The 13,138-nt window shown below is 37.2% G+C and overlaps 1 protein-coding gene across 1 annotated transcript in view; it reads left to right on the top strand.

The window, feature by feature from the left end:
* The window catches only part of GRIK4 (glutamate ionotropic receptor kainate type subunit 4), a 147,755-nt gene extending 135,730 nt beyond the window's left edge, over nt 1-12,025 (top strand). Inside the window, exons 15-21 of the mRNA XM_072425981.1 lie at nt 1,589-1,698; nt 3,211-3,384; nt 4,594-4,759; nt 6,211-6,436; nt 8,656-8,784; nt 9,232-9,350; nt 10,680-12,025. Of these exons, the coding sequence (XP_072282082.1) occupies nt 1,589-1,698; nt 3,211-3,384; nt 4,594-4,759; nt 6,211-6,436; nt 8,656-8,784; nt 9,232-9,350; nt 10,680-11,042 (1,287 nt within the window). The 3' untranslated portion in view covers nt 11,043-12,025. The remainder of the gene's footprint in view (nt 1-1,588; nt 1,699-3,210; nt 3,385-4,593; nt 4,760-6,210; nt 6,437-8,655; nt 8,785-9,231; nt 9,351-10,679) is intronic.
* The last annotated feature ends 1,113 nt before the right edge of the window (nt 12,026-13,138 follow it).

Below are 13,138 nucleotides of genomic sequence, written 5' to 3'. Positions count from 1 at the left end.
CATTGCATAGAGTGATCAGAAGGGGAATATGAACGGCACATGAGTGATCAGAAGGGGACAATCAATAGAACATGAGTGATCAGAAGGGGACAATCAATAGAACATGAGTGATCAGAAGGGGACAATCAATGGCACATGAGTGATCATGAGTGACTTTCAACAATAAATGTGTACTGTAGTCTTCTTCATGAAAAAGTAGGACATCCCCTGAAAATAAGACCTAGGACATATTTGGGCATTTCAAAAAATATAAGACAGTGCCTTATAATCGGGGAAACAGGGTATATAATATGTACTTTTTTGTGTTTAGGACAGGGGTGGAAACCAACACTATCCCTTGTTTTTATGTAGGATTATTACAAACATGTTTTGAATTGTGCAAGTTAGGTCAAACATGGGCTCTTCAGTGGACCAACCTAAACCTGAACCAATGGCATGAGGCCCGGGTATAAGTAGCTGAACTGAAAGCCAGCCCTGACTGCTCACACTCTAGAAATTACTATCAGCTTTAAATAGGCTTTTGGTTAAGAAAAAGTATTGTTAAATCAATCAGTAGTAAAGTCAAAACATGCAAGGGATCCTAAATATGCATATAATATCTTTTTCACCCCTGTAGGTCGCTTTTTATTTCTGACCAACCTCAAATAAAAGGAATAACATTAAGTTGTTATTAGGAGAGATACCAAATCTATAAATTATGTAGCAAAGTACCCATATCTTGAGGTCACAGCTGTCTGGTGGTACTTCACAAATGCTTCCGAAGAAATTTACATCAACCAATATTGTAGGCCACAAGTTCTTTCCTTCTGCAGATTTGTGGACAAATGTAACTGAGCACCCTCCTTTTGGACAGCACCCTTTTCCCTCCCCATTGTCTTCTTTCCTTTACTAGCATTGTATTTTACAATGCACTGCCGTGCCATACAATGCCGTGAGGCCTATCTAGAAATTTAATTTATGAACTTCATGGAAAATTGAATGTGTTGTTCAACTTCACACTGTTCCAAACGGAACCAATGCTTTTTCTTGTTGTGTGCCCATTTCTATTGTCTCTTTGTTACCACAAATAATATGAGATAATAAGAGTTTGAATTTGGGTTCACTATACCTAATGACAATTGTACTCTCCTGCAGCACAATGCAGTATATTTAAATGGTAAAATAATCCTGATTGACATACCTGCATTTTCACAGGTTCCTCTCTACTTTGCTACAGGGAATGTGCTAAGTACGGTTAAATAAGTCATACATGAGTTACATCATATCTAGGATTTTTGGAAGAAAGTTGCACATTTTTGGTTTATATCACTGAACTGGATCATTTCCTAAATTTGCCTTAATTAATGTTTTGTTCAGTAACCTTGAAAAGTTTTAAACTACAGTTAGAATTCAATAAAAATATACCAAATATATATAATTTGATCCTGATAATTATTCATGATAATAAAATGTATTATGTACAAACCACTATACATTACTTTTAGCTTCTTTCTAATATGAATGTTTTGGCATTTTGTATTTTTTTGTATATTTAGTGTTAAATTTCTCTTCGCATTGTCCAATATTAATCAGTTGTGTTTTATTGCAGGGAAGAAAGCCAGGTTACTTCTCTTTCCTCGATCCATTCTCACCTGGAGTATGGCTCTTTATGCTTCTTGGCTACTTAGCTGTCAGCTGTGTTTTATTCCTAGTAGCCAGGTAACATTTCCAATTATTTTATCATTTCACTGGTAATAATGAGGGCAATGTCACAGCTGCTTGTAACTGGGTGGTTTTAGCTCACACACGCTGATAACTACCTTGGCTGTTCCCAACTAGATGGGCTTTTTACTAAATTTCTGCAGCTGTTATTCAGACTGCATTTTAATTAATGTTGTAAACAAGAACAGCATAAGCCAGTCTTTTCTGTAGTCTGAACATGAACATAGGAAGAAATAAGAAACAAGAAAAGGAGAAGAATATAACAAAGAAAAGGCCGGACATAAAAAGAACAACCTGCTGCTGTACATTCTGACATCGTCATTTGTAATCTGTCACAGTATTTTTTGTACTGACAATGTTCAGATGAAGAACAGTTTATGGCTAAATCTGTTCTCTATTGGCCTTTTCTGACATAAGTTAGCATGTGTAAATTTGAAGGAAAAGATTTGAGAAGGTGTCATATAGTAGCTATATATCAACCAGACCTCCTTTGGCCTAAAAAATAATGGTGGGTCAGAAAAATCCTATCTTTGGCTCACTGGTAAATCTAACTATATGCAATTACATTGAACAGCTATTTTTCAGGTCATCAGCCAGACAGCTTGTTCATTGGCTCCTGCCCACATGATCAGGTGATTAGTAGATGTAATTCCGTAGATTTCAAGAATTTAAAACGAGTCCCCAACCCGCGGTCCGGTAGTGGGCCACAGCTATCTGACAGGTGGGCCATGGCTCTGGCCACCAGCGCGGTCAGGAGAAGGACCACGCTTGGGGGGGGGGGGGGGCGCACCGGCTAGAGCCACGGGCCAAGTCTCCCGGAGACATTGCAGGCTCCCAAAGTCTCTGAACACAACCTGCCCACTCTCCCATAGCAGGCTCAGACCTGTGATTGGAGAGTGGACAGGTTCTGGTATCATGACGTCACTCTGGAGGAAGTTTCTTCCCCTTTGAGTGACACAAGATGCATGCACGGTTCAGAGTCCATGGATTTAGTGGTCCGCAGCGTGATCACTGATCTTAAACAACAGCTCTACACTCCTACAAGGTCTGATCAGTGTTTCCAGACATAGTACTTAGTTGGCATGACAAAAAAGGTTTTCAAGGTATGACAATAGTAACTATTTTTCTAAACAAAATATTTGTTCAATTGCAAAGCTACTTGCCAAAATAATTTTCACACAGATACACGGGACATTATAAATCAACCAATGTAACATAAAATACTGAACATGTTAAAAAGCTATCTACACCTCAGACAAAGTGGAGGGCAAAGCAACAGACTCAGTTACCCTCCACCCTCACAGAGCACACCAGTCTTTAGCACATTCTCAGCTTTTATTCATTCTCCTAAAAGTAAACTAACCTTAAATCACATTAGGGTTATCTTACACAGGGCTATTTACTGTCCCCATGTATCAGTGTTGGTGGTTGGCCCAGAGATGACATATATTGAGTTATATACACCAGCAGTGAGAGTTGCTTCCTATGTTGTTTGTTTTTTTCCTTTAGATTAACTCCATATGAATGGTATAGTCCTCATCCTTGTGTCCAAGGACGATGCAATCTTCTCATTAATCAGTACTCTCTTGGAAACAGTCTGTGGTTTCCAGTTGGAGGATTTATGCAGCAGGGATCTACCATTGCACCAAGAGCCTTGTCCACACGATGTGTCAGTGGAGTTTGGTAAGAAAAGAAAAGAAAGATTCATTAACTAATGTATCTGTGGGTTGATTTCACCTTTCCCTTCATGGCTGGTAGAGTCTAAAGTAAACTGGCAAGTTGCAATGCCCTATAGTGGGCAACACATATAGAAATGGTAGTGCCTTCTCCCTCATATTGCCTCATTTCTATTCTGTGGTTCCATAAGACAATGACAATAGACAGTATGTTCTAATAGTGATCTAAATTAATGTGTCAAAAGCATAGGTATAATTGTTCACTGTTCAGCTTCAGTATTGAAAAAGAAATCAAACCTTTAGCCATTGTAATTTCAGTGAACCATAATTTGAATTATAGAGCGGATTCATTTAATGACTAAATAGGACTACCGGCCCATCGCTGTGTTGAATGAATTCTCTTAACCAAAATTTAAACTTGCTTGAGCCCACAACCACGGGGGCTTGCTTGTTTGCTGTACATAAATTACGTGCAAGTAGCTGGAGGTTTTCACAAGGCCAAAAACAGAGTCGGGTCACAGGCAAAAGGTCCGTCCAGGCAGCATACAATCAATAGGTCAGGAACAGAAAATCAAGTGAATCAATATACCAGCAGGAAGTCAGCCTAGCTTAACACTACAACAGGCACTGGTCGATGGAAGCAGAGAGGCTACAAAGTCTCAGCTGTTCACAGCCTCGGAGTGTGCAGGGGATGCCAAGATAGTACATCTCAGGCTGCACAGCTAAAGGGAAGCAGTAGAAGTTCCTGTTTATTTTTTCTCCTTGCTGCTGCTAGTGACATCTCTGGACAAAATAGGCAGTCTGGAATACTGCGGTGGTGAGCCCATAAGCGTTTCCTAACACATTTGACATAATCTACCCAAGTTTCACATGGAAAAGGGATTATCGGCCAGATATTGAAAATGGTTCTGGAGCCACTGGCCGATATTAATAAAAAGAACTGGTCCTTGAGACTGGGGGATTTGAGATTCCTCAAGTTGATGTTTTTGTGAATAAACATGGGCAGAGAGCCCTAAAATTGGGACTGAAGTCTGAAATACTTCTTTGCAGTGAGTGAGTTTGAAGCTAATATATATTTATATAATGATTAATATGTTTCCTCTGCCTTTGTGCACAAAGCAGCATTGTTTACATTTTGAGGTGTTAGTGTATATGCAGATGAATGGAAAACCAATAAGTAATTCAAAATTGTGATTTTTTTTTTTTTTTTGGACAGGTGGGCATTCACCCTGATAATTATTTCCTCATATACAGCAAATCTTGCTGCCTTTCTCACTGTGCAGAGAATGGATGTACCCATTGAGTCAGTGGATGACTTAGCCGATCAAACTACCATTGAGTATGGAACCATACATGGAGGATCCAGCATGACTTTCTTCCAAGTAATTATTACCATAATACTAATTTGATAATAGGAGATCAATTACATGTAAACTTAATAATTGCATGCTTGACTGTGGCCTCTTTACACTAATTAGCAACACATTAGGCTTTAATGAGATTAGGCTGTTCACTTAGCAAAGTGAATTATCACACTAAAAACGATAAATGCTTAGCAATACGGAATAATACTACTGAAATACTACTGTTGCTGTTACATTTTCTTTTCTCACTAGGTAAAAATAAGGAGTTTTTTTTATCAGACTGCATTTTCTTTCAAAGTTATGTTGTGGATTTTTCCATACTCACTGTTCATTTCATGCAGTAACTGTGCATTGCATTTGCAGAAACAAATCATGTTTAAGTATATTTCCTGCAGGGAATGTGCCAACCTCATACTTAGAAAATCAGTAAGACCTGTCATTTCAACCGGAGCGCTTAACCTAACTAATTAAAAGTTAAGATATGAACACAACGTAGGTTTTGGCAGATTGTACTGAATGCAATGTAATATTTTTTAAAACATAAATAATTTAAACACAGCTGAGCAGATTTTGCAGATTTTCTGTAATTCAAAGAGAGTGGTTATTTTCTGATTACACTAATTTTCCTATTTGCCCGGTCTGGCCTAATCCAGCAACTAAGAACTAATTAAAAAAGATATACAAGCAGTCCCCCGGTTTTGAACAAGATCTATAGGTTTGTTCTTAAGTTGAATTTGAATGTAAGTTGGAACAGATACATTTTTTTTTATTGAATGCAACTTTAGATGAGATGATTATCCTAAAATATCATACCTTTCTGTAAATGCTTAAACAGTGGTGCAACTTCAAACCATCTTGGTAGAAGATGATGGATTTGTTGGAGAGGATGGGACAACAGAAAATAAAATCTCTAACCACTGCATATACACATGGAAAAAAGAGATCAGGGAGAAATGTATATTCTGTACATTATAGACAGAGCCCCTGATTCATCAATAAAATCCGCGCTCGCTGGAAGCGCGAAAGTATGCGCGGCCATCGATCGCGGATTACCGCGGGCCAGTGTAAAGCTGCCGGAGATGCGCGGCTCCGGCCGCGATCTTTTTCAGTTGCTGAATAGCGCGATCGTGTACGATTTCGGATCGCGAATACGAATGCGCGACCGATAATCCGATTCTGCTTGATGAATCAGGGGCAATATCTCTATATCTAGAATGAACAGACCAGGAAGCATACAAAGTGTAAATGAAAACTTCATAATTCCGGAGCTGGAGCCTACTTTGTCAAGTATAGCAATACCTGGTGGGGAGTGCCAATATTGCACCGGAAATGCAGTAGGAGAATATAAGTACGATTTGAATGTAACCCGGATGTTTGTAACTCAGGGGCTACCTGTATAGGTAATTTTTTTAAACACAAGCTTATATTGCTAAAGTTACTCTTTCTTATTTTATGTTGTTAATTACCAGAATTCCCGATACCAGACCTATCAACGAATGTGGAATTACATGCATTCAAAACAGCCCAGTGTGTTTGTCAAGAGCACTGAAGAAGGAATTGCCAGAGTGCTGAACTCAAACTATGCTTTCCTTCTGGAGTCCACAATGAATGAATACTATCGTCAACGAAACTGTAATCTCACTCAGGTTGGAGGCCTGCTTGACACAAAGGGCTACGGCATTGGTATGCCTTTAGGTATGGGCAGCAGAGTTTATCTCCCAAATTTCTTATTTATTCAACGTATATATACCTTGTGTTGAAGGCAATGCAATAGCAGAAATATTTATATATACTATAATATATATATATATATATATATATATAAACTTTTTCATGTCTGTCAATCAAATGTGCTGGCAAATAAAAATAACTAGTAACATATGTTATTTATGTTATATGAAATAAATAGTTCAATATACAGACTTAGTAGATGTGGATTTGGTTACAAAAAAAAAGAACTGTTCCTCCAAAAGAGCAACAGCTGTCAGTCTTGATTTATATACAATTCATTATTCACTTAAATCCTTCTGCAAAAAATGCTTGTTTTCTATAAAATATTACAGAGAACCTCATTCAGATTATTATCATAAGCCTCATTTCACCAATGGGGAGATTTTTGTCTATTTGCCTAAATCAAAGGGATGAAAGGGAGATCAAGTGATCGGAAACCCCATCAACGGAGCCAAAGGCAGCAACAAAACATAGGAGAGGAAAAGGGTTATTGTTTGTATGTCTTCCTGTCTTAATATCATTATGGTGCCACAGGGGCAAAAGGTCATTGTATTTTTTCCTGCTGGGTCAAACCTCCTGTGTCTAAACCTCCTGTGACAATAGGGTGGTCTATTTAACCTCAAACCTGTGTTTGTAGAATAAGAGAATGGCATTGAACACAATGCCACCCAATTTGTTTGAAATCATAAATAAATATTTTAGAATAAAATTGCATATTTACATTTGGCAGCCTCATTGTGACAGTATGTGATAGCATGGTCTGACATAAAGAAGTATGTCTTAGAATTAATGTAGAAATATTGTAAACCTAATGCAGTCTGACCCTAGCAGTCTCCTCTGTAACCTAATGACAACTAGTGAGAACATATCTTTTTCCAAGAGAATAGTATATCCTTCTTCTACCTATTTGATCCAATGGGACTCAAAGTGATTAAGAATGAAAAGAGACTCAAGTGATTACCTGAGCAATCTACAATTACTGTGTCTTCCATCAAACAATTCCACTTTCACTATGCAACCTATGTGAAGCCAGAGACTGGAATTCGTGCCCAAAAAAACACATCTATTCCTAGTCATTGTTACTTTATGATTTAGCACCAACTCAGACAGGATCAAAATTCAGAATAAGTTAACAAATAAATAGTTTAAACATTAAATTTTGTATTGAATAATTCTGCAGATATCTGTTCTGGCTTTTAATAAACACTAATAAAAAATGTATACATTTGGGGAAAAAATAATTTATACAACCACTCAACTAATTTAAGAATATTTTACTAGTGCAGAATAAATGTAATAATGTATATGGTGTACATTTACAAATTATTCCTATCAATCCAGCTGTATTTTCTTTTACAGTCATGCAAATCCCTATTTATTGCTCATTTCAAAGCATATTAAACAATATTCACTCAGTCATCTAGTGGCCAATTATCAAAAGTGCCCAGAAGTCACAATAGTACAGTCTGTCTCTTCTAATAGATACCAGGACAAATGTAGGTAAAATGATTAAGGTAGTCATTTAATAATATAGAGATATACCCCTATCTCCTAATAAACAATGTGTATAGTTACACATTTGAAATTTTTTTTGGGTCTAACTGCTTTTTAGGTAGCTTATCAAGAACATACTGTCAATGGATCTGGTTACATAAAGTTTTCATACCTGAAGTTTAGTTGCTGTTGAAGTAAGTATTTAAATATGGAAGAATTTGTTTTTAAAAAAACTTTAAAATGGAATGACTGCTTGAATTAGGTGTGTACTGATCAGAAGCTAGCATTCTGTGATTTTTTAAGGGTATCTCAGAAAATCATATTTATTTTTAATAATGCAAAAACAAGTAAAAGGCATCCCATTTTTTCACTCTGTATTCCCTGTCCCTCTATTTGGGATGACCCTTGTTACTGAGTCTGAAAATCTAAATGTTAGTGTTGTCATGAGAGCAAAATGTGATGTGTTCCAATAGAAATGCGTGTTTTAGTGGCATTTGCTTTCTGATTTCTTTTCAATTCCATCTGCATCTAGAAGTCAGGAAGTAAAGCTACATCTGCCCAGCTGGACACGAACAGAAAAGAAGTAACTGATAGGGTTTCAATCTTTCCTTATTCTATCCAAAAGAAACAAGTAGGGAAAGTTAAGGCTTTACATACATCTAAGCTTCATACTGTATTTGTATTGACAGGCTCTTCTTTTCGAGATGAGTTTGATCTGGCAATTTTGCAGCTACAGGAAAACAACTGCCTGGAAGACTTAAAACGGAAATGGTGGGACGGAGGTAAATGTCCAAAAGAAGAAGACCACAGAGCAAAGGGTAACTGATTTTAATTTGTTTTTTGATTATCCATTTTATTATGTATTTTAAAACTCTAAACTTCTTTTATACAAGTGGTAAATGAGAAATGTTTTCATTGGATTCACTCTTTCAGTTTTAGAAAACACCAAGCAAACATACTTTATTGAAACCATATTTATATTGCTTTAAAAGATAACTAAACTTTCATACAGTTATCCCCCCCCCCCCTTCTTCCTCACCCCTAAAGAGATAACAAGTAGGAGCTAACTGATTATTCTGCAGTAATAAAATAGAATTACTTCATTAACATTAAAACCATAGAGTAGCTTGTACCAAAAGGTATAGCTCCATGAGAACAGTGCAGTGCAGACACAATATTTATGGCAATGTACATCGTCATAACCAGTGCCAGATCATAAGTCTATATTTCAAATCTAATATTGACATGTTTTCTCATTTTATTAGGTCTGGGCATGGAAAATATTGGAGGCATTTTTGTTGTGTTAATCTGTGGACTAATAGTGGCTATCTTCATGGCCATGCTTGAGTTCCTGTGGACAGTTAGACATTCGGAAGACACTCAGGTAAGATAGTACAGTCTACCTGTGCATCTTTTCTTTAGAATCTATTATTTTCTATTTGTATATACTATATGCCTTTGAATAAAAATGCTATGTGAATAAAGAAGCATGAGGCCTGATTTAGGTTTACCCTAAATCAGGCCCATAATGTATAATAGCACCCTGTCACGAAAATATCAGGTTACATTTTTTTTGTATATAATGGATTTTGAGTATTATGTTGGTATATAGAGACTTATAAAGAAATTATCCTATATACTCAAATATAAACTGATCCAAATATAAACTGAGGTAAATACTTTCACCTGAAAAAAAAACTAAAAAACTACATTGACTTGAGTATAAACCCAGGGCATAAAATGTGTCCATCACTACTAACATTCAAAACAGTAATCAACAGCAATGACAATACAATTTATGTGAATAGATACATCCATGGTGTAGAATTTTTTAAATAATTATTTAAAAGGGTAAACAAACCACATTAGGCTCAGTCTGTTAAGCTTCTCTTTCCATCTTTTTACAGGTTAAAGTATTTTGTACTTTGGGGTTAGTTATGATGGGTCATTTAATCATAAACAATATTCTGTGATTATGGTAGATATATATAGTAGATGGGTTGAATCCTCGTGTACAGTGGTCGCCAACCTTTTCGGACCTACAAAGCACTAAACCTATGGGCTTTGGACCATGGCTTTGGCTTTGGGGAGCCGCGTGTCACTCAAAGGGGATGAAACTTCCCCCAGAGTGACATCATGATGCCAGAACCTGCCCACTCTCCCATGGCAGGTCTGAGCCTGTGATGGGAGAGTAGACAGAGACATAACACGCCGACCTCCCTGAGCCTGCAATGTCTATCATTGTCTGCGGCTCTAGCCGGTGCGCCCCCCCTCCCCAACGGGGTCCTTCTTCTGACCCCACTGGTGGGCACACCAGCCACAGCCGCGCACCACCAGTTGACGACCACTGCTCATGTAGGTTGCTACAAACTCTGCCTCAGATGGCGAGAGTTTGCTATACACATTACTTGAGGATACAGAGCCATCTAGTGGCCCCCAGTATAAACCTGGAATTCTTTTTGTAATGGCTTTTTCAGGTCAACAAATCTACTTGAGTATATATATAATGGTTTTTTTTACCTATTTATAAAAAGACAAAGCTATTTTATTTTTCTGCTGTTTTTTATTCTGTAGTTATCACAGCAATTTTCCCATTTGGTTTGAACTAATTTTTAAATATCTAAAAAGAACAAGTTAATTTTTCACTCTTGTTATTAGATATTAAACAATAAATACCTATTAATGAGAATGTTTTGCTTCTGTGTTGTTACAGGTTTCTGTGTGTCATGAAATGATGTCAGAGTTAAGCAGCATTATTCTTTGCAAAGACAGTTTTCTGCCACGTCGAAGGCGGGCAGGCATCATACGGCCTAGATCAGCTATACCCGAAGATAAAAGAGGACGCAATACCAACATTTTAAGCAATGGTAAACTGTGTGGGGGCAGCGGCCCCGACCCTCTGGCACAGAGACTGGCACAAGAAGCAGCTCTAGTTGCCCGAGAATGTACACATATCCGAGTCTGTCCGGAATGTCGTCGTTTCCAGGGTCTCAGAACGCGTCCATCTGGTGGATCTCCAGCACAAAGTGAAGAGAGTTTGTGGGAAAAGACTACAAATAGCAGTGAGCCAGAGTAAAAGAGCCACAGCAGATAACGTGAGCAACAATACATCCAGTGCTGTTTTATTTTTGTCTTTTTTTTAAGACCATATAATTATAAAAACTATTTTTTTTAAACTAGAGTAAAATCCTATTATTGGATTACCCGCAGTATAAAACAAAATCCCCCACAATGGGTCTACGTGTTTCCAGCTGGCATTACAGTCTTGGCACCATAAAAACTGGTATGTTGTTACCCAATATAGTAGTGGACTGTTGTATTGTTTCCTTGGATTGTGAGGAACATCGTCTTCCTTCATTTTAAGTCTTTCATGCTTCTGAGCATTTATTATTTTAACACCTGCAATGTTTGTAATGATAAACAGAACATTTTGTCAAAAATCATTATTTGGTTCTGGTAAGAATAAGGTTGTTCTCCTATACATGAACTAGAGACAGTTTCAATGTGTTTCTTGGTTGAGATTCAATGGCTTTTTGTGTGTCTTTGAAGGCTGTTATGCCAGAATTCATGTTTTGTATGGAAAAAAATCATTTCTAATATGAACAATACATCCTCAAACGCTCCAAAAATGACATAAAAAACAGTCATAATGGTCATGTAAATATAATGCTTTGCCATAGTGTAACTGAGATGGATAGATTTACCACATCATCATTTATGAAAAGTGACAATTGTTCTAATGTGCTGCAAAGTCTCATTAATGTCTGCCAATTTTACAGTATAACAGTAGCTCCTGGAATGTTCTCCCTGGTAAGATGGGCACCGTACTGATAGAGTGAGGTCATTTTTGGTGTTTTTATTCTTTATTTCTTTATTCATACCATGAACTAAAACCTATGAGAATCATAAATAATGTTTTAGTAAATCTATCCCTTACTGTAAAAATTGTCTTTTTCCAGACATCCATATAAAGCTGTATATGAAAGAACTATAAGGATATTTTTTGATGAAAACTACTGTTCTATGCAATTTCTGTAAAATAAAAAGAATCATTCTTAATGGCTGTTTGTGCGTCTGTTAAAATGTTTAGAAGTTAATTGTAAAATAATTGTGTAAGGTGGTATTTGTTGTTTGCAGCCTAAGTGCAAGAAGAACACTTAACACATTCACCAGATTAGATTCTGTTACAAATCCGTATTGTATAGGAGTCACATTTGTACTGCACTTCCACCATGTGTATGTGTCAGGAGAACAAGTGCTACGTTCCTCCCCATTTCACAACCATTTCCCACTCTGCGCCCACCTGCCCCTCCTCACTCAATGGTAAAATATGCTTTTACACTGCTACTTTTCCCCCCCTGCTACAGTAAGATCTTGCTTTATCTCACTACTCAAATAAAATAATTTCCTGTGTTTTCAAACACACAGTCAGTGCTTGTTCTTTCCACCCTTGGCCATGATTATTTCCTATTTTGCCTTCCTCCATAACCGCTGATGAAAACCCTTTCCCACAATTAACTAGTACTCTATCTCGTTCCTGTACCTCCTCCTCCCTACTAAACCCTAATCAGCTTCTATTCATCTCTGCACTACAAATATTATGAGCTCCCACTTTCACCTATTTTTAGTTCTTAGTTACCTTTTGATGTGCACCCCGTTAGTCCACAGTTAGGTGCCTATTTGTCTCCATTTCCAATTACTGCATCTTTCCTTGCTCCAACCCCATGTCACAATTAGCTCCACAATTTGCCTTTTTGTATCCTCTGTCAATGATCAATTCCAGCCCTGTCTACCTTTCCCTAAATTAAATTTAAATTTACTCTGCCTCCTCTATCCCCTTTTATGACCAGCTCCTGATCTACTGTCCTCCTATCCACCCATAGTCATCTGTCACTCTATAACCAGGCTATGCTTGGTTCTACCAATGTTTTGTATGCTTAAAGGTGGTGTGTGGGGGGATCAGTTTTATGTTCTATTTTCCTAAGCACTAATAATTAAAAAAATACAGCTTCTTGTTTACTAATGTATTAGAAATGTGGAGAGTCCCAAAACAACGATCTATTCTAACTATTCAGAGGTTCTTCATCATCTTAACTCTGTGGCTAAAAAAATTTATTCTAGAATGGAGAATTCTGTGAAGTTCCCTTGTGCACTGATCAGTACATTTATAGA

Source organism: Pyxicephalus adspersus, chromosome 11, assembly GCF_032062135.1.
Source record: "Pyxicephalus adspersus chromosome 11, UCB_Pads_2.0, whole genome shotgun sequence".
NCBI lineage: Eukaryota > Metazoa > Chordata > Amphibia > Anura > Pyxicephalidae > Pyxicephalus > Pyxicephalus adspersus.
Note: the sequence above shows the minus strand (reverse complement) of the source record. Positions and strands in the feature narration are given on the sequence as shown.